This window comes from Caretta caretta, chromosome 8 (genome assembly GCF_965140235.1).
Source record: "Caretta caretta isolate rCarCar2 chromosome 8, rCarCar1.hap1, whole genome shotgun sequence".
In the NCBI taxonomy this organism is placed as follows: Eukaryota; Metazoa; Chordata; order Testudines; family Cheloniidae; genus Caretta; species Caretta caretta.
The window spans coordinates 1543174-1563898 of NC_134213.1; the positions used below are offsets into that span (position 1 = coordinate 1543174).

The window sequence follows — 20725 nt, forward strand, 5'->3', positions numbered from 1 at the left end:
CGCACCCACAGCCCGCACAACACAACGACGCACAGCCACACTCACCACAACCACGACACACCCACAACCTGCACAACACAATGACGTACAGCCACCCTCACAACCACGACACACCCACAGCCCGCACAGCACAACAACAGTACAGTCATCACAACCACAGCCAGCTGTCCCGGAGTCCCTGGGCGATGCTCTGGGACTGCTCCCCACGAAGCCAGGCAGGACTCTGGGGAAGTCTCCTCTCTGGGAGCAGCCTGTCTGCAGGACACACAGCTCCCCCGGCTCCACCTTCCCGGGTCTGACCTCGGAGCATTCAGCCTCCTCTGCCCCTCCGTGCGCTTCCCACAGCGAGTCTGCCCAGGTGGGGTCCTGGGGGAGCCAGAGGGTCCTGTCCCCCAACTCCGCAGTCAGACGTGATGCTCAGCCAGCCAGTAACACAGAAGGTTTATTAGATGACAGGGATATGGTCTAACACAGAGCTTGTAGGTGCAGAGAACAGGACCCCTCAGCCGGGTCCATTTTGGGGGGCAGTGAGCCAGACAACCACGTCTGCCCTTCACTCCATGTCTCCAGCCAGCCCCAAACTGAAACTCCCTCCAGCCCCTCCTCCTCTGGGCTTTGTTCCTTTCCCGGGCCAGGAGGTCACCGGATTCCTTTGTTCTCCAGCCCTTCAGCTCTCACCTTGCAGCGGGGAAGGGCCCAGGCCATCAGTGGCCAGGAAACAGGGTGTCGGCCATTGTCTGTGTCCAGACCCCTGCACATACCTGCCCTCTAGGGCTCTGCAACGATCATACACCCTTACTCCACCCCCTAGAGACTTAAGAACTGCCTAGGGGAAACTGAGGCACCCCCACACGATTCGGAGGAAACATTAAGAACAGTCCCGCTTCGTCACACCAGCACAGCCACAATCACCACAACCATAACACAACCACAGCCGGCACAGCCCAACAACATCCTTGCCCAGCCACAAAGCCACAGCATCACTGCAACGCAGCAGCCCAGCAGCCCAGCACGCAGCCTGACGCACCCCGAGGCGCTGGGCTCGGATCGGCAGACACGGCGCACAGCGGGGTGGAGCGGTGTGCAGCCGGGGCACGGATGGGGCACACGCAGCCAGAGGCCATTCACATGCTCTCGGGCCATGCAGGGGGCCTTTGCCCTTTGGGCACGTGGCCCTCGGTGCCCCGTCGGGTGCAGCACATGGGGTGGAAGCAGCTCTGGGCCCGGGAACATCCACCGCAAACATACCCATGGACCCATACCCATTCCCACTGCCATCCCCTCTCTGCTTCCCAGTGACCTCTGTGTGGGCACCCCGGCTGGCACAGTGCTGGGGCATGTCACATCCCTGCTCCACCCTCTTGGAGCTCCTATAGCCAGGCTGCAGCCCCAGCTCCCAGGGATGGGTGCCCAGGCAGCTCTGGGGGCGTACTCAGCGCCCCTCCTGCAGGCCAGCAGGGCAGGCCCAGGGCCTGTGCTCACCCCTCAGCGTTGTATTTGTTTGTCCCGGGGATGGCCGGCCCCTGCTGTGCCACGTTGGCTGTCAGTGTGGATGCCATCTTCAGCGCCTTCATGGCCTTCACCTTCCTCCTGTAGCTGCAAAAACGAACAGCGGGCGGGGTGGGTGACGGGGCGTGGAGCAAAGGGCAGTGCTGGCTGGTGCGGGACACGGGGACAGGCTGGCACCTGGCACAGGGTGGGCAGCACTGGCTGGTATGGCGAAGGCACAGGAGAGGCAGAGGACATGCATGGGCAGGGGCAGCAGAAGGAGGCATGGGGCAGGGGCTGGGCAGGTGGGGGTCTCATACCTCCGGCTGGTGGCCAGCAAGGCCAGTGTCATGACGAGAAGCAGCAGCACCAGGCCCGCAGCCAGCCCCACGATGACGCCAATCAGCTCTTTCTCCTTACTGGGCTCCACCACGGTCCCGGGGCCCTGGGCACAGAGACACGTCACCCCCCGCTGCATGGGCTGTGCCACCCCAGCACCCCCCAGAGGGGGATCCAGCCCCTCTCCAGCCAGCAGCCTGGTCATTGCCGAGGTGCTGGGGGGTCGCTGTGTTAGAGGGACCCTTGTGTCACAGGGCAGTCCTGCCTGGGGTGCCCTGCAGCGTGCCTGCCTCCATCCCCCTCCGTGAGTGTCCCCAGGAATCCATGCCAGCTGCACAGACTCTGTGATACGCTCCCTGGGGTCAGTTAGCTGCAAAACCCCAGTGCAAATAGCCCATCCCAGCCCCTTCCTCCCCCCCAGGGCACTGCCCTTACCCCGTCGACATGGCATGCACCACGTGCCAGCATCCTCCACCCCAGCCCTGTCCTATGCCACTGCCAGGTCAGCCATCCCAGCCCTTTCGGCACAGTGCACCCCCACTCCTCCCAGCCGGACCCCCACCTCTCTGCTGGGAGCTCGTCCTCCCGGGGGGGAGCATCCCTCGTCCCCAGCCCCGTTCCCCCGGTCCTGTCCAACACGCAGTCTCCCCTGCCATCAGCCCCCTCGGGCCGTCTGCTCCGGGGGGTCAGCCATCAAACCTCTTGCTGCTCCCCGCCTTCAGCCTTCCCCCGAGAGCCTCCCTGCCCGGCAGTGTCCCAGGCCCCGGTAGCTCCAGCTGACCCAGGCTGTCGCCAGACTCCCCTAGGGACACGCAGCCCCGGTGCCCTCTCCAAACCCAGCGAGGAGCCGGCTGATGTGACATGCTGCTTTCAGGCGAGCAGCCATGGCCCTAAGGGGGCAGGTTCCCACACGCCCTGCCCTGCCCTTCCTCCGAGAGGAGACAGCACGTCCCCAGCCCGGCTGGCTCCCCCGCCCCTGTCCGCCCGCTGACATCCTCCCCACCCGGCCGAGGCAGCGGGGCTCTGCCCCAGAGCTGGGCCGCTCCACCACACTCACGATAATGGTCAGTCCCAGCTGGATCAGCTCGCTCAGGGCCTGCTGGTTGCTCTGGACCAGTCTGTTGGGGACACAACCCAGACATGAACCCCACTCGTGCTGCCCCAGATGGCCCTTGCTCGGGTACCCCACCCATGATGCCCCCCAGGCTCCAGCCTATAGAGCCCCCCAGCCAACCCTCTGCCTGGGCCCCTGTGACGAAGTGGGACTCTTCTTAATGTTTCCTCTGAATACCCTAGGGGTGGCTCAGTTCCCCCTAGGCAGTTCTTAAATCTCTAGGTGGTGGGATAAGGGGGTGTAATTGTTCAAGAGCAAAGGGCCAAGGTACATAAATGGCCGACACTCTGTCTCCTGGCAACTGACGGCCTGGGCCCTTCCCCTCTGCAAGGTGAGAGCTAAAGGGCTGGAGAACAAAGGAATCCGGTGACCTCCTGGCCCGGGAAAGGGACAAAGCCCAGAGGAGGGGGGGCTGGAGGGAGTTTCAGTTTGGGGCTGGCTGGGCCATGGAGTGAAGGGCAGACGTGGTTGTCTGGCTCACGGCCCCCCAAAATAGACCCAGCTGAGGGGTCCAGTTCTCTGCACCTACAAGCTCTGTGTTAGACCATGTTCCTGTCGTCTAATAAACCTTCTGTGTTACTGGCTGGCGGAGTGTCACGTTTGACTGCGGAGTTGGGGGGCAGGACCCTCTGGCCCCCCCAGGACCCCGCCTGGGCGGACTCGCTGTGGAAAGCGCAGGGAGGGGCAGAGGAGGCTGAATGCTCCGAGGTCAGGCCCGGGAAGGTGGAAGCCGGGTGAGCTGTGTGTCCTGAAGACAGGCTGCTCCCGGAAAGGAGACTGCCCCAGAGTCCTGCCTGGCTTCATGGGGAGCAGTTCCTGAGCATCGCCCAGGGACTCTGTGACAGCCCCCCACTCACAGTGCCCCCCAGATGGCCCTCTGCCTGGGCCCCCCCCCACGGTGCCCCCAGGCTCCTGCCCACACCATCCCCACAGACAGCCCTCTGCCCGGCCCACTTCCCACAGTGCCCCCCCAGATGGCCCTCTGCACACATCCCCTGCCCACACCACCCCCACAGACAGCCCTCTGCCCGGCCCCCTTCCCACAGTGCTCCCCCAGACGGCACTCTGCCTGGCCCGCCCACGGCACCCCCCCAGACTACCCTCTGCCTGCCCCCCTGCCAGCTAACCCCACTCACATGCTGAGCTCGTTCACCCCCAGGGCCGTCCCGTTGCTGTACACAAAGTATGCCTCCATCACGGACTTCTCCTGGGCCCTGCAGGATGCGAGAGGCCATCATATGTGCTGGGAACACGTCGATGCCAACCTCAGCGTACGGCTCTGCCACAGCCCAGCGGTGCCATCCCAAGCCCAGGGCCCCTGGCCCCTGCTTTAGCCCTTGTCCCGGCTCCCCGCATGTCCTGACTGCAGACACACAGCCCAGGGCCAGCTGCCACCAAGGACCTGGCCTTTGCCTGCCTTGTCGTCATCCCCTGCCAGAGCTACCCCCACCTACCTCCCCCTCCCCATCAGCCTGCGCCCCACCCCACCCCTCCCCCAGGATCCTGCCCCGGCCCCACGGCCTTGGCCACCCCTACCCAGCCTGTGCCCTGCCCCCTTCCCACGCCTTGGGCACCTGGACGATCTGGACTGCGATGCATCCACCGCGGACTGGATCACTGCCACGTAGACCGTTGCCCTTGTCGCCACCGTCAGAGCCCTGGAGCAAGCAGGAGGGAGCCTGGTACATGAGCCGTGCCCCACGCCCGCAGCCCCAGGGAGCCCCAGTCTAGCTGCCTCACGGGCCTGGGGGCAGGTAAACACGTGCCACTTGCCAGAGCCAGGTGGGTGCATCCGCTTCTCTCCTCCGATGTCACGGGTCAAAGCTGGCCCGAGCGGGTGCCCCGGGGAGCCTTCTCCACTAGCCAGCAGCACCAGGTGGCTTGGGCATTCAGGGCCCCGCCGGTGCGGCCCGTGGCCCATGCAGCAAGGGGGCGGGGAGCTGCAGATCAGGGCTGATGGGAAGGTGGCACTGGACTAGCGGGGGGAGGGCTGTGAGGGAGGTGGGCACTGAGCGTGCCACATGGTCCTGGGTACCAACAGTTCCCTTTGTCACAGGGGGCACACCGCTGTGTCATCTGCACACGCGCAGGTGCAAATGGCCGGCCAGGTGACTGGGCAGACGCAGGGCAGGACATCCCAGCCCTGCAGGCTGCCACACCCCGTCTGTGCCCCGTGCCCCTCTCACGCTTTGATCTTGTCCGAGTTGTCCTGCACTTCATTCACGGAGGTCGAGAACACCAGCCTGACCCGGTAGCTCTGGTCCACGGTGAAGATCTGCAATGGGGACGGGGGGGAGAGCGCCGGTGGATGAGCCAGGCTGGGCGTGGGCACGGTGCCGTGCCCAGTGCTGGCCGCAGAGACGTGGCCGGGAGGGTACTCACGTCCAGCACAGCCAAGGAGCTGAGTGACTGTGTCCCGCCGTCCTGGGCCTCCACCGTCACCTGGTACCGGCCCTTTAACGACCCATCCAGGTTGCTTGCAACTCTGTCAGGACAGCAGGGTGTTAGATGCTCCCCCCAACCCAGCTCTCTCCCCGCCCCACTGCCCCCCAGGCCCAGCTACCCCTGCCCCACTGCCCCCCCAACCCAGCTTTCTCCCTGCCCCACTGCCTCCAGGCCCAGCTACCCCTGCCCCACTGGCCCCCACAACCCAGCTTTCTCCCTGCCCCACTGCCCCCCCAACCCAGCTCTCTCCCTGCCCCACTGCCTCCAGGCCCAGCTACCCCTGCCCCACTGGCCCCCAAAACCCAGCTTTCTCCCTGCCCCACTGCCCCCCCAACCCAGCTTTCTCCCTGCCCCACTGCCTCCAGGCCCAGCTACCCCTGCCCCACTGGCCCCCACAACCCAGCTTTCTCCCTGCCCCACTGCCCCCCCAACCCAGCTTTCTCCCTGCCCCACTGCCTCCAGGCCCAGCTACCCCTGCCCCACTGCCCCCCACAACCCAGCTCTCTCCCTGCCCCACTGCCTCCAGGTCCAGCTACCCCTGCCCCACTGCCCCAAACTCAGCTCTCTCCCTGCTCCACTGATCCCCAGGCCCAGCTACCCCTGCCCCACTGCCCCCCACAACCCAGTTCTCTCCCTGCCCCACTGCCCCCCAGGCCCAGCTACCCCTGCCCCACTGCCCCCCACAACCCAGCTCTCTCCCTGCCCCACTGCCCCCCAGGCCCAGCTACCAGGGATCCCACCCCCAGGCCGAGTGCCACTTGTGCCAGCCCTCTGCTGGCCCCCCGCCCCAGCGGGCAGGAGCAGCATGAGCCGCGCCCCGTGTCCTGCCCAGGGCTGCCTGCTCCACCCGCCCCGGCGCTGCCCCAGCGTTACTGGATGCTGCCGACGTAGAGGTCCCCCTCGGCCGCCGTCACCACCTTGAAGACGCTGCTGAGGGTGTGGTTGGGCCCGTTGTCCTGGAGGAACACAACTTTGGAGATGGTGAAGGTGATGGCTCCCCGTGACTCCGTGTCGGCGTCCCTGGCCTGCGGCAGGAGACCGGGCATGTCACAGCCCCACCGGCACAGCCCCATGCGCCGGGCTGCACCCCCACAATGCCCCCAAGGGCAGCTCCCCCGGACCCGCAGCCTCCTCACCTTGACCACAGCCACCGGCAGATCCACGGGGGAGACCTCAGGGACCACAACTGCGAAGGAGACGGGGAGATGGCTCAGACACGGCCAGCGTGCAGCTCGGCTCCCAATGGCACACGGCAGGCTGCCAGCTGCAGCCGCCCCTCTGCTGGAGCCCACCCCGCTCCCGCAAGCCGCCTGGGCAGCCCTGAGCTGGGCACAACCGGGCACCAGGGCAGCACCCGCGTCCTGCTCCACACCCCAGGCTCCCAGCCCTGACCCTGCTCCCAAGGCTCAGGGCCCTGCCAGCGCGCTCAGGAGATGCCCCGCTCGCTGGGCGCAGTGACCTGGCCTCGCACCCCCGCAGGGCCGCTCCAGCCTGGGGTCCCACGCACCCGGGGCGGGGTCTCACCGAAGGTGTCGTTGATCCGCAGGAACTCCGGGCTGTTGTCATTCACGTCACTGATCAGGATCCTCAGCGTTGCTGTGAAGGACACGGAAGTGAGAGCCCCCGTCACAGATCAGGGGTCTCTGCAGCACCCCCCCCTCCCCGTCACCAGGCGCGTCTCCCAGCCCCTCCCCACAGGACCTTCAAAACCTTCCTCCGTCCATGTGCACCGATCCCTGCTGCTAGGGCCAGGGCAGCCAGGATCACCCCGCACAGCCGGCTCCCGCCCCCCCGCCACAGCACCCCCTGTTCGGAGAGGCTGGGGCCAGAGTATTCGGGATCACCCCCCTCCGCCAGCACCCCGCCCCGCTCCCCACGGCGCCCCTGCTGGGAGAGGCCGGGACAGCCAGTGGGAGGCGAGGTCGCGGGGCCAGCCCCACCGTTGTTGCTGTAGGGGTTGCCCTCCTCGGTGCGCGTGTCCTCCACACGCAGGGCGATGGTCACCAGGTCGCACGCCTCGTAGTCGATCTGCGAACTGTTGAGGAACACGGAGCCATTGGGCGCCAGGTAGAACCAGTCCTGGCACACGTGGCCCGCGCTCCCCCCGCCCTTGTAACAGGCCAGGCCCAGCTCCTGGAAGTGCAGGGAGTGGTTGGTGTCCAGGTCGGAGGCCTGCAGCGTGGTGAGCAGCCCCGGCTGGGCGTCCTCGGCCACGCTCACGTCCTGCAGCGAGGCTGGCTCCAGGGTGGGCGGCTCGTCGTTCACGTCCAGCACCTGCACGTACACCGTGGTGGACACCACGTTGAGGGCGTCGCCGGTGCCCGTGTTCTCCGCCCGCACAGTCAGGTTGAAGTGTGCCGGACCCAGCTGGTCATAGTCCAGCGCCACGTCCGGGTCCAGGGACAGGTTGCCCTGGTAGTGCCCCGGGCCCAGGCGGATAGAGCGCAGCAGGAAGCTGCTGGAGCTGCTGCCCAACTGGAAGGAGATTCGGTGATGGACCTCGGTCTGGTCTGCGTCCTCCGCCTCCACGCTGCCCACGAAGGTGCCTGGGGACGGGGAAACCGGTGAGCGCCACCCCTGCCCTGCCCTGCCCAAACCCCCGCTGCCCCCTGCCCTGGCCAAACCCCCGCTGCCCCCTGCCCGCCCCTGCCCTGGCCAAACCCCCGCTACCCCCTGCCTGCCCCTGCCCTGCCGCTGGACTGCCCACGCCCACGCTGCCCTCTGCCTGCCCTGCCGTGCCCAAACCCTTGCTGCCCCCTGCCCGCCCCTGCCCTGCCGCTGGACTGCCCACGCCCACGCTGCCCTCTGTCTGCCCCTGCCGTACCCAAACCCCCGCTGCCCCCTGCCCGCCCCTGCCCTGGCCAAACCCCCACTCGCAGGAGACCGGGCAAACTGCCCTGCCCCACTGCCCCCCAGGCCCAGCTACCCCTGGCCAAACCCTCGCTGCCCCCTGCCCTGCCGCTGGACTGCCCACGCCCACGCTGCCCTCTGCCTGCCCCTGCCCTGCCCAAACCCCCGCTGCCCCCTGCCCACCCCTGCCCTGCCGCTGTTCTGCCCGTGCCCCACGCTGCCCCCTGCCCGCCCCTGCCCTGCCCAAACCCCCGCTGCCCCCTGCCCGCCCCTGCCCTGCCGCTGGACTGCCCACGCCCACGCTGCCCTCTGCCTGCCCCTGCCGTGCCCAAACCCTTGCTGCCCCCTGCCCGCCTCGCCCTGCTGCTGGACTGCCCACGCTCACGCTGCCCCCTGCCCACCCCTGCCCTGCCGCTGTTCTGCCCGTGCCCCACGCTGCCCCCTGCCCGCCCCTGCCCTGCCCAAACCCCTGCTGCCCCCTGCCCGCTCCTGCCCTGGCCAAACCCCCGCTGCCCCCTGCCCGCCCCGCCCTGCTGCTGGACTGCCCACGCTCACGCTGCCCCCTGCCCACCCCTGCCCTGCCGCTGTTCTGCCCGTGCCCCACGCTGCCCCCTGCCCGCCCCTGCCCTGCCCAAACCCCCGCTGCCCCCTGCCCGCCCCTGCCCTGCCCAAACCCCTGCTGCCCCCTGCCCGCTCCTGCCCTGCCGCTCTTCTGCCTGTACCCCACACTGCCCCCTGCCCGCCCCCCACCTCTCCCCACCCCGCCACTGGACTGACAGTGTCCAATGCCTCTCCACTCTGTCAGCCCTGCCCAGACCCCATTGGCCTGTTGTTGGGATTCAATGCTCCCCACAACTCCGCACCCGGCCAGGTGGCCCCGTACCTGCCCGGCCCTCCCGCACAGAGAACGCATACGGTTTGTTGAGGAACACGGGCGCGTTGTCGTTCACGTCCTGCGGAGAGAAACGCAGGCCACTACTCTGGGCCCTGCACGGTGCCCAGCTGGGCGAGGGGCAGACCAGACGTGGAGGAGGCAGACGTGTGCCCGCACTCAGCCCTGGGGCTGGGAAGGGGGAGCACAGCTTCCTGCCCAGCGAGGACACCAGGAATATTCTCACAGCTCCCCTGCCCCAGGAGAAAGATTCGGGACAGGAGCCCTCTGCTCCACATCCCAGCACAGCCAGGAGCCTCAGCCACCCCAGCCTGGACCCCCTGACCCAGCACAGCCAGGAGCCCCGCCCAGCCCAGCCTGGCCCCCCCCCAGCACAGCCAGGAGCCCTGCCCACCCCAGCCTGTCCCCTCGCCAGCACAGCCAGGAGCCCTGCCCACCCCAGCCTGTCCCCTCGCCAGCACAGCCAGGAGCCCTGCCCACCCCAGCCTGTCCCCTCGCCAGCACAGCCAGGAGCCCTGCCCACCCCAGGCTGGCCCCTTCAACCCAGCACAGCCAGGAGCCCTGCCCACCCCAGCCTGTCCCCCCGCCAGCACAGCCAGGAGCCCTGCCCTGCCCACCCCAGCCTGTCCCCCCGCCAGCACAGCCAGGAGCCCTGCCCTGCCCAGCCCAGCCTGGCCCCCCCCCAGCACAGCCAGGAGCCCTGCCCACCGCAGGCTGGCCCCTTCAACCCAGCACAGCCAGGACCGCTGCCCACCCCAGCCTGCCCCCCCCCGACCCAGCACAGCCAGGAGCCCTGCCCACCCCAGCCTGCCCCCCCCCCGACCCAGCACAGCCAGGAGCCCTGCCCACCCCAGCCTGCCCCCCCCCCGACCCAGCACCGCACCCTCATCCCTCCCCGCACAGCCGGGAGCCCTGCCGGGGCCGGTTACCTCCACAGTGATGGTGACGTTGACGAGGGAGCTGAGCTGTGGCTCGCCCAGGTCATGCACCCGCACGGTCACCACCACCTTCCCCTGCAGCACCCGCCCTAGGGCCTCGCGGTCCAGCACCCCCAGGCTGCGCAGCACCCCCGTGGCGGGGTCGATGGTGAAGTTGGCACTGAAGGCCCCGGGTTCCAGCTGGAAGCGCAGGTGGCTGTTGCCGGTGCCGGGCTCGTCGTTGTCAAAGGCCTGGAAACGAGGCCGCCGGAGGGATCAGGGCCGGACTCAGGGCCCCCCATCACAGAGCTCCCCCCGCCCACCCCACAAGCCCAGCAGCTCACGGTGCCTCATGCCCGGGAACCTGTCACCATCCTGCCCACCCCGCCCTGGCACCGTTACGGAGCCAGGGAGCCCTGACCCTTGGCCTCCAGCGGGCAGGCAGCGCTGCGGGCGAGAGGGGGCAGGGGCTCCCCACAGCCCCTGGAAAGCCCCAGCGCCGGTTAAAGGAGCCTCATTAGACGGCCCAGCTGAAGGGGCCGGCTGGAAGGTGCCAAGGGCCAGCTGGTCCCCTGGAGAAGTGGGGCAAGGGCATCGGCCCCCAGGGCTCAGCGCCACCTGGATCTGGACGCTGATGTTCTCCTGTCCCTCGTTGACGAAGACGTTGTAGGAACCGCTGACGACCGGGGCGTTGTCGTTGGCGTCCTGCAGGGTGATCTCGAGGTAGGTGGAGCCGGTCATGCCCCCCCCGTCCAGGGCCTGCAGGGTGGCGTAATAGACCGAGCGGGTCTCGCGGTCCAGCAAGCTGCCGTTGTGCACCAGCACCTCCCCGCTGCTGGCATTCACCGCAAAGATGTCCAGGCTGCGGGACACAGGGTGACCAGGTCTCTGGTTTTCGACCAGAACACCTGCTCCAAGAGGGACCCTGGCGGGTCTGGCCAGCACCGCCGACCGGGCCATTAAACGTCCAGTCGGCAGCGCTGCAGGGCTAAGCCAGGCTAGACCCTACCTGTCGTGGCTCCGCGCTGTACCCCGGAAGCGGGTCCAGCTCCTAGGTGGGGAGGGCCACAGGGCTCCGCACGCTGCCCCACCCCAAGCACCGGCTCCGCACTCACCCTGGCCAGGAACCGCGGACAATGGGAGCTGCGAGGGCAGTGCCTGAGGGCGAGAGCAGCGCGCAGAGCCGCCTGCTGTGACTTCACCGAGGAGCCGGACGTGCTGGCTGCTTCTGGGGTGCAGCGCGGTGCCAGGATAGGCAGGCAGCCTTACCCCGCTGCACCGCTGACCAGGAGCTGCCAGAGGGAAGCCCATGCCCCAACCCCGAGCCCTAACCCTCTGCCCCATCCCGGAGCCCCCTCCCACACCCTGAACCCCTCTGCCCCACCCCCAGCCTGGAGCCCCCTCCTGCACCCCAAACCCCTCATCCCCAGCCCCACCCCAGAGCCTGCACCCCCAGCCAGAGCCATCACCCACCTGCACCTCAACCCCCTGCCCCAACCTAGAGCCCCCTCCAGCACTCTGAACCCCTCATTTCTGGCCCCACCCTGGAGCCTGCACCCCCAGTTAGAGCACACCCCCCCTTCCAACCCTCTGCCCCAGCTTAGAGCCCCCTCCCGCACCCCAACCCCCTGCCCCAGCCCTGTGAAAGTGAGTGAGGGTTTGGGGAGAGCGAGGCACCGAGGGAGGGGGAATGTAGTGAGCGAGGCAGGGCCTCGAGGAAGAGGAGGGGCTAGGATGTTTGGTTTTGTGTGATTAGAAAGTTGGCAACCCTAGCGGGACGGATGGACAGACAGACCTGTCCGTTCTCGGCACGCCAGGCTGGAGGCAGGCGGGGTCCCTGGAGACCGCCAGGCTCAGTCCCACCAGCCCCTCTGGAGCCCGGCCAGGACCTCCCCATGGCAGTGAGGGGCATGGCAGGGTACGTACATGGTCTCGGGCAGCAGCCTGTAGGTGATCCTGCCAAAGTCGGCGCTGTCCGGGTCAGTGGCCTGCAAAAGCCAGAAGGGCGCACTGATCACAGCAGCAGCGGGGCCCAACCCCTGGGGGGCCATCGGGGGGCTGGACCCCAGCCAGAGCCCCCAGTGCCTGCCCCAACCCCGAGTGCCACGGCCCCCGCGGGCTCCCTCACCGTGATGTTGCTGGAGATGACGGTGCCCGCCGGGCTGTTCTCCAGCACTTGCAGCCTGTACGTGCTCTGCCCGAACCTGGGGCTGTGGTCGTTGATGTCGAGCAGCTGGATGGTCACTGTGGCAATGGAGCAGCAGTTCCCGGGGTTCCCGGTGTCGTTGGCAATGATCTGTGGGACAGGGAAGGGACCACGTCACCCCCAAACCCACCGAGCCCCCTACCCCGGGGAAGGGGCTGCGTCATAGAATCATAGAATCATAGAATATAAGGGTTGGAAGGGACCCCAGAAGGTCATCTAGTCCAACCCCCTGCTCAAAGCAGGACCAATTCCCAGTTAAATCATCCCAGCCAGGGCTTTGTCAAGCCTGACCTTAAAAACCTCTAAGGAAGGAGATTCTACCACCTCCCTAGGTAACGCATTCCAGTGTTTCACTACCCTCTTAGTGAAAAAGTTTTTCCTAATATCCAATCTAAACCTCCCCCACTGCAACTTGAGACCATTACTCCTCGTTCTGTCATCTGATACCATTGAGAACAGTCTAGAGCCATCCTCTTTGGAACCCCCTTTCAGGTAGTTGAAAACAGCTATCAAATCCCCCCTCATTCTTCTCTTCTGCAGGCTAAACAATCCCAGCTCCCTCAGCCTCTCCTCATAACTCATATGTTCCAGACCCCTAATCATTTTTGTTGCCCTTCGCTGGACTCTCTCCAATTTATCCACATCCTTCTTGAAGTGTGGGGCCCAAAACTGGACACAGTACTCCAGATGAGGCCTCACCAATGTCGAATAGAGGGGAACGATCACGTCCCTCGATCTGCTCGCTATGCCCCTACTTATACATCCCAAAATGCCATTGGCCTTCTTGGCAACAAGGGCACACTGCTGACTCATATCCAGCTTCTCGTCCACTGTCATCCCTAGGTCCTTTTCCGCAGAACTGCTGCCTAGACATTCGGTCCCTAGTCTGTAGCGGTGCATTGGGTTCTTCCGTCCTAAGTGCAGGACCCTGCACTTATCCTTATTGAACCTCATCAGATTTCTTTTGGCCCAATCCTCCAATTTGTCTAGGTCCTTCTGTATCCTATCCCTCCCCTCCAGCGTATCTACCACGTCCCCCCAACCCACTGAGCCCCCCCTCCCCTGGGGAAGGGACTGCGTCCCCCCCAAACCTGCCGAGTCCCCCTCCCCTGGGGAAGGACTGCGTCCCCCCCGAAACCTGCCGAGAACCCCCCATACTCAGTGGAAGGGACCGCGTCTGCCCATCCCCACCCCTCACCCTGCTGACCCCATGAGCCATCCTTGGGGCTGCCTGCCACTGAGCTCAGGGGCATGAGGCTGGAGCTGCCCTGCCCATGCCGGGTGCCCGCCCGACCCAAGGAGCGGGGATGGCAGGTCCCAGCCCCCTGGGGCTCTGGGCTCGGAGCCAGGCCGGTTGATGCGAGTGGGCGCCGGGCTCAGAGCCCAGGCGGGACGGCAATTCGGCCGAATGTTGCCAGGCACAAAGGAGGATCGTCGGGCAGCCCCAAGGGAGTGGGGCGGCATCTCCCCACCTCCCCAGCCCCACGGGACCCAGCTCCCTTGGCACGCTGGAGACAGCCTGCCCCCCGGATCAGCAGCTGGCTGGGCCCAATGCTGGCCCAGCCTGGCTCCGGGGCCTGTTCCCTTGCACCCTCCGGGGCTCTCACCTCCACAGTCATCACGTGAGCCCGCTCGTAATCCACGGTGCTGGGGTCCTTCACCAGGACCTGCACCGCCCCTGTGCCCATGAGCCTCGAGGGGGAGACGGAGAAGGAGGCGGCGTCCGGGCCCTGCAGCCGCAGCTCAAAGGCACTATTGGAGCCCTGCCCGGGAGAGAGGAGGGCGAGAAACCCGGCAGCTGGGGGCCTGCTCCACACCGGCCAGACCCCACGGGGCAGCAACTGGGTGGGGCACTGGTCCCGATCCTGACCTGTGGCCCCCACTACCCCAGCCCTGCTGATCCCCTCGATCCTCCCAGTCCTGACCCCCAGCCCTGCCGACGGCCCTGATCCTGAGCCCCAGGCCCCACTATCCCAGCCCTGCTCCTGAGTCCCAGGCCCCACTATTCCAGCCCTGCTGATCCCCCCGATCCTGACCCCAGCCCTGCCGATCCCCTTGATCCTCCCGATCCTGAACCCAGCCCTGCCGATGGCCCCAATCCTGAGCCCCAATCCCCGCTATCCCAGCCCTGCTGATCCCCCCAATCCTGACCCCAGCCCTACCAATCCCCCCGATTCTGACCCCAGCCCTGCCAATCCTCCCAATCCTGACTCTAGCCCTGCCGATCCCCTCGATCCTCCTGATCCTGACCCCAGCCCTGCCGATGGCCCTGATCCTGAGCCCCAGTCCCCGCTATCCCAGCCCTGCTGATCCCCCCAATCCTGACCCCAGTCCTGCTGGTGGCCCCAATCCTGACCCCCAGTCTCCGCTCTACGAGCCCGGCCGATGCCCCTCTATCCCACTGCACAGGGTGGTGGATGCCTGGGGCAGGGGGCAGCCCAGCAGTGCCCACCTTGTCAGGGTCATGGGCCACAATGCGAAGACCATCCACGGGCACCCTGGTGGAGGAATGCTCTTGGAGGGAGCCCCTGAAGCTGCTCTGGGGGCTGGCTGTGAAGTCGCAGGCGGGGAGCTCGCACTCGTAGAACTGGGGCGTGTTGTCGTTTACATCGGTCACCTGGATGGTCACCGTGGCACTGGCCTGAGCCACCTGCCCGTAGATGTCCAGCTTCTCCTCCTGCACCTGGGGGCGGAGAGGACAGGACAGGTCAGGCTGGGGCAGCAGAGGGGTGAGGGGTCGGGGGAAGGGAGGATGGGATGGGTCAGGCAGGGGGGCAGGGGCACTGGGGAGAAGGGGAGGGGATGGGTCAGGCTGGGGCAGCAGAGGGGTGAGGGGTTGGGGGAAGGGAGGATGGGATGGGTCAGACGGGGGGGCAGGGGCACTGGGGAGAAGGGGAGGGGATGGGTCAGGTGGGGGCAGCAGAGGGGTGAGGGGTTGGGGGAAGGGAGGATGGGATGGGTCAGGCAGGGGGGCAGGGGCACTGGGGAGAAGGAGAGGGGATGGGTCAGGTGGGGGCAGCAGAGGGGTGAGGGGTGAAGGGTTGGGGGAAGGGAGGATGGGATGGGTCAGACGGGGGGGGCAGGGGCACTGGGGAGAAGGGGAGGGGATGGGTCAGGCCGGGGCAGCAGAGGGGTGAGGGGTTGGGGGAAGGGAGGATGGGATGGGTCAGGCAGGGGGGCAGGGGCACTGGGGAGAAGGGGAGGGGATGGGTCAGGTGGGGGCAGCAGAGGGGTGAGGGGTTGGGGGAAGGGAGGATCGGATGCGTCAGGTGGGGGCCGGGGCACCGGCCGAGATGGGTCAGGTGGGGGGCCAAGGGCACCGGGGGGGACGGGTCAGGCCGGGGGCCAGGGGTACCGGAGGGGAATGGGTCAGATGGGAGGCCAGGGGCACCAGGGGAAGCGGGAGGGGACGGGTCAGGCAGGGGTACCGAGGAGAGGAGCGGGGGGGGGGAGAGGGGGAGGGGATGGGGCGGGGGGGGGACAGGGGAGAGGGGGAGGGGATGGGGCGGGGGGGGGCAGGGCTCTCACAGCTGCCTGCTACTCACCAGCACCTCCAGGAGCATCTCCTCGCTGGGCAGCCGCTCTCGGTCCAGGGCGCTGCGCACCGTGATGGTGCCCGAGGCGAGGTGGATGGCAAACGGCACGCTGGCATCTGAGGACGAGGGCAGAGGCGGGCTGAGGGCGGGGAATGGGGAAGAGCCAGCGGGCGCCGGCATGGGGCACTGGCCAGCGCCCCTTGCGAGACACGGCCCCAGCACTCAGGGACCTTCCCCCGGGGGATGGCGCCCACTGAGTCCGTGGGGGCCTCAGCACCCGCCACCCCAGCCCCGTAGCCCTGATCCCAGCCCGGTTTGAGCCCCCGCCTCGGCTCCCCGCTCCCGCAGCTGTGACCTGGCGCGTGGGTCCCAGTGCCGCTGGGGTTTGGCTGAGCTGCCCCTGCCGTGACGGAGAGCGGGATGCCGTTACCCCGTGTGCCAGGGCGCGACACCCGGAGCGGGAAGCCAGGCCCAGCCCCGGGGGCAGGAGACGCCGCAGGGCGGGTTCGCTGGGTCTCCAAATCCCCCACCTCTCCCGCCAGGGCCTCCCCTCGCACCAGCCCAGGAAACAGGTAGGTTGGCCTGATTGTGCACCCTTGGGTCCGTGATTCCTGTGAGTGCAGCCGAACTAGGCCCCCAGACGAACGGCGCCCTGAGCTCCCCAGTGCCCCGGCATGGCAGCTCTCCCACCGCTCCGGAGCCACCCAGCCCCTGGCATGGAGAGAGGACGGGGCCCTTTGCTGCTGCACAGGGCTGGGCCCCAGCTCATGCCCCAACGGCCATCCTGCCCTCACCCCAAACTCAGCCCCTCGGAGTGACTCCCCCAGCCCCCCAACCTGCCCCCCACCTCAGCCCCTCGGGTGACTGCCCCAGCCCCCCAACCTGCCCCCCACCTCAGCCCCTCAGGTGAATGTCTCAGCCCCCCCAACCTGCCCCCCCAAACTCAGCCTCTTGGGGTGACTGCCCCAACCCCCCAACCTGCCCCCCAAACTCAGCCCCTCAGAGTGACTTCCCCAGCTCCCCAACCTGCCCCCCACCTCAGCTCCTTGGGTGACTGCCCTAGCCCCCACAACCTGCCCCCCCAAACTCAGCCTCTTGGGGTGACTGCCCCAGCCCCCCCCAACCTGCCCCCGCAAACTCAGCCTCTTGGGGTGTGACGAAGTGGGACTGTTCTTAATGTTTCCTCTGAATAGTGTGGGGGTGCCTCAATTTCCCCTAGGCAGTTCGCAAGTATCTAGGTGGTAGGGTAAGGGTGTGTGATCGTTGCAGAGCCCTAGAGGGCAGGTGTGTGCAGGAGTCTGGACACAGAGAATGGCCAACACCCTGTTTCCTGGCCACTGATGGCCTGGGCCCTTCCCCCCTGCAAGGTGAGAGCTGAAGGGTTGGAGAACAAAGGAATCAGGTGACCTCCTGGCCCGGGAAAGGAACAAAGCCCAGAGGAGGAGGGGCTGGAGGGAGTTTCAGTTTGGGGCTGGCTGGGACATGGAGTGAAGGGCAGACGTGGTTGTCTGGCTCACTGCCCCCCAAAATGGACCCAGCTGAGGGGTCCCGTTCTCTGCACCTGCAAGCTCTGTTTTAGACCATGTTCCTGTCATCTAATAAACCTCCTGTTTTACTGGCTGGCTGAGAGTCACGTCTGACTGCGAAGTTGGGGTGCAGGACCCTCTGGCTTCCCCAGGAGCCCCGCCTGAGCGGACTCGCTGGGGGAAGCGCAGGGAGGGGCAGAGGAGGCTGAATGCTCCGAGGTCAGACCCAGGAAGGTGGAAGCTGTGTGAGCTGTGTGTCCTGAAGACAGGCTGCTCACAGAAAGGCGACTACCCCAGAGTCCTGACTGACTTCATGGGGAGCAGTCCCAGAGCATCGCCCAGGGACTCCGGGACACTGCCCCAGCCCCCCAACCTGCCTCTCACCTCAGCCCCTCGGGTGACTGCCCCAGCCCCCCCAACCTGCCCCCTCAAACTCAGCCTCTTGGGGTGACTGCCCCAGTGCTCCAACTCTCCCCATGCACCCCAAATTCCCACACGTGTTGGCATGAGCACCCCGGGGAGGGAGCTGAACAGAGCCACACATGCCCCTGGCCTGCCCCACTCCCTGCCCCTCAGCATCACTCACTTAGGAGGCTGTAGGTGAGGGCGTAGTTCACACCCTTGTCTCTGTCGATGGCGGACACAGTCAGCACCGGGGTCCCCTGGAACGAGGAGCCTGGTGAGGGCGGGGCCCGCTGCAGCACCCCATGCCGGCTTTGCTACCACCATCCTCCTCTGCCCAGCTCACCCGCTCCCCACAGCCAGGGCTGTGCTCGGCGGGGCAGGTTCCTGGCACGGAGCACAGGGCTGGATCGTACCGGGGAGCGGGTCTCAGCCTCTCCCTCCCTGCGCCCCAGGGCATTGAATGGGGGTTTCAGGGTGTCCCTGCTCAGCACAGGACCCCCACAAGGGGGGCCAGCGTGAGACCCCAGGCCCCTGCCCTGCCTCGCTGCCCATGGCAGACACCCCCTGCTCCCCACAGCGTGCTCGGGACCAAGGCATGATGGGGGCTGTAGTCTCCATGGGCCCCGTCTGCCTAGGGCAGACAAGCATCGCTGACACCTGCCAATCAAGGGCAGCCCCAAGGGGGGCTCTGGGTGTCAGCCGGGGGACTCCCTGACCTCACTGTGCTCCGTGGTAACACGCGGTGATGTCAGGAGCACCCAGGCTCTGGCTGGGGGGGGAGGGCCTTGGGGCGGAGCAGGCGGCAGTCGCCCCTTACCAGGGGGCAGTTCTCGGGCACCGACCCCACGTAGGGCTCGTTCAGGAACTGCGGGGCCAGGTCCGGCTCGTCCACCACGTTCACAGACAGGTAGGCGACGGAGCTCAGATAGGTGCAGTTCTCCACGCAGCCCACGCCGTCCTGGGGAGTAGAGACCCTGTGAGATCCCAGCGCCCACAGCCCCCCGGTGCCCCCTGCCACCCTGCACCCCAGCCCTATTCCCTCCAGCCCCGCCATGCCCCCTGCCACCCTGCGCCCCCCCATTCCCTCCAGCCACCCTGTACCACCCCCTATTCCCTCCAGCCCCCCCGGGCCCACTGCCACCCTGTGCCCCACCCCTATTCCCTCCAGCCCCCCCATGTCCCCTGCCACTCTGCAACCCCCATTCCCTCCAGCCCCCCCACGGCTGGCCCCGCCGTCCTGGGCAGCAGAGACCCTGTGAGATCCCAGTACCCCCTCCCCCATGCCCCTGCCCCCGGGCTGGCCCACCGTGGCGTTGATCCGGAGCTGGTAGTGGGTGCTCTGGTTGTTGAAGCTCAGGGAGCCGTTCAGCACGACGGTCCCGTTCTGCAGGACGTAGAACAGCTGGTGATTCTTGGCGTCGTCGGGGGTCACCTGGGGGACGGGGAGCAGGAGAGTGGCCGTGCGTGAGCCTGGGACGACACTGCACCAGGAGCTGCATTTTAACACCACCCCCCCCGTGCAGAGCGCCGTGGGACTCGCTGAGGGAGGGACAGAGATGGGGGACCCTCGAAAGGAGGGGAGTCGCTCCCTATCCACAGAGAGCCCACGCCCTGCCGCGGCCACCAGGGAGCAGCCAGCCGGAGCCCCCTGCACCCCGTGCTGTTCCCAGCAGCTCCCGGGCTGCCCCCCAAGCTCTGCCAACAGCCTCTGCCAGGCAGTGAGTGCCAGCTGCCTGCCCCCGGCCGAGGTGGGGCTGGGGCAGAGCTAACCCACGTGTTCCCCACACTCCTGGGCTTTCCAGGGCGCTGGACACCTCCTCAGTGGGAGTCCTGCCCCTCACCCCCTCCAGCCATAGCCCCTGCACCCCCTCCAGCCATAACCCCTGCACCCCCTCCAGCGATAACCCCCCACACCTCCTCCAGCCACAGCCCCCTCCAGTCCCAACCCCCGCACCCCCTCCAGCCACAGCCCCCTCCAGTCCCAACCCCCGCACCCCCTCCAGCCATAGGCCCCCCGGCACCCCCTCCAGCCACAACCCCCCACACCCCCTCCAGCCACAGCCCCCTCCAGCCCCAACCCCCGCACCCCCTCCAGCCGTAGGGCCCCCTTCCAGCCATAGACCCCCCACACCCCCTCCAGCCGTAGGCCCCCCACACCCCCTCCAGCCATAGGCCCCCCTTCCAGCCATAGACCCCCCCCACCCCCTCCAGCCATAGGCCCCCCTTCCAGCCATAGACCCACCCACCCCCTCCAGCCATAGGGCCCCCTTCCAGCCATAGACCCCCCGCACCCCCTCCAGCCATAGACCCCCCGCACCCCCTCCAGCCATAGACCCCCCCGCACCCCTCCAGCCACAGCCCCCTCCAGCCCCAACCCCCGCACCCCCTCCAGCCGTAGGCCCCCCACACCCCCTCCAGCCATAGGCCCCCTTCCAGCCATAGACCCCCCCCACCCCCTCCAGCCGTAGGCCCCCCAGCCCTGCCCCAGCGCTGCTGCAGCACATTTCCCAGAACCCCCTTCACGCCCGCGTCTCCACCACAGGCTGCTGCCCCCCACCCCCTGCCCTCCGCACATGCCCCACCTCTCGGGCCCCACAGGCCACCTGCTCTTTTGCACCAGCTGCCCCCGCGCGTGGTGGAGGCCAGCACGGGTCGATGCTGCTCTCTAGCGGCTGCCGGCGGAGTTGGCAGTGCCCGGCTGGCGAGTCTCCCTGGTGTGGGTTGCCAGAGCAGCCTGGACCTGGCCTGGGGGCTGGCGGACCGGGGCAGACATCCGCCCTGGGGGGTGCCAGGCCCCGCTGCTGCCCGAGGACGGGGCGGGTGGCGAGAGCTGCCTGTCACATCTGCTGGGCAGCGTCTCCCTGGGGAGAGGCCTCGGGCCAGACCCTTGTCCCTCTCTGAGACACACCCCACGCTGGGCAGCCACAAGCAGGGTCCTGTCCCTGCCCCCTCTTGCCCCACTCAAGTGCCTGGGGCCGGAGGAGTGGGGAGCCACCATTGCCCTCTC

The 20725-nt window shown here is 67.5% G+C and overlaps 1 protein-coding gene across 3 annotated transcripts in view; it reads right to left on the reverse strand.

The window, feature by feature from the left end:
* CDHR2 (cadherin related family member 2) overlaps positions 1–20725 on the reverse strand; it is a 34554-nt gene that overhangs the window by 1325 nt on the left and 12504 nt on the right. For all 3 annotated transcript variants that reach the window (XM_075131212.1, XM_075131213.1, XM_048860882.2), the window contains exons 8-29: positions 19025–19150; positions 18536–18676; positions 17900–17975; positions 15797–15903; positions 14704–14934; positions 13859–14014; positions 12174–12341; positions 11972–12033; positions 10664–10907; positions 10058–10297; positions 9120–9189; positions 7327–7932; positions 6911–6982; positions 6523–6572; positions 6260–6411; positions 5324–5426; positions 5128–5216; positions 4516–4599; positions 4078–4155; positions 2885–2945; positions 1809–1933; positions 1483–1596 (exon numbers count right to left, since the gene is read on the reverse strand). In XM_075131212.1, coding sequence (XP_074987313.1) covers positions 1483–1596; positions 1809–1933; positions 2885–2945; positions 4078–4155; positions 4516–4599; positions 5128–5216; positions 5324–5426; positions 6260–6411; positions 6523–6572; positions 6911–6982; positions 7327–7932; positions 9120–9189; positions 10058–10297; positions 10664–10907; positions 11972–12033; positions 12174–12341; positions 13859–14014; positions 14704–14934; positions 15797–15903; positions 17900–17975; positions 18536–18676; positions 19025–19150 — 3155 coding nt within the window. The remainder of the gene's footprint in view (positions 1–1482; positions 1597–1808; positions 1934–2884; positions 2946–4077; positions 4156–4515; positions 4600–5127; positions 5217–5323; positions 5427–6259; positions 6412–6522; positions 6573–6910; positions 6983–7326; positions 7933–9119; positions 9190–10057; positions 10298–10663; positions 10908–11971; positions 12034–12173; positions 12342–13858; positions 14015–14703; positions 14935–15796; positions 15904–17899; positions 17976–18535; positions 18677–19024; positions 19151–20725) is intronic.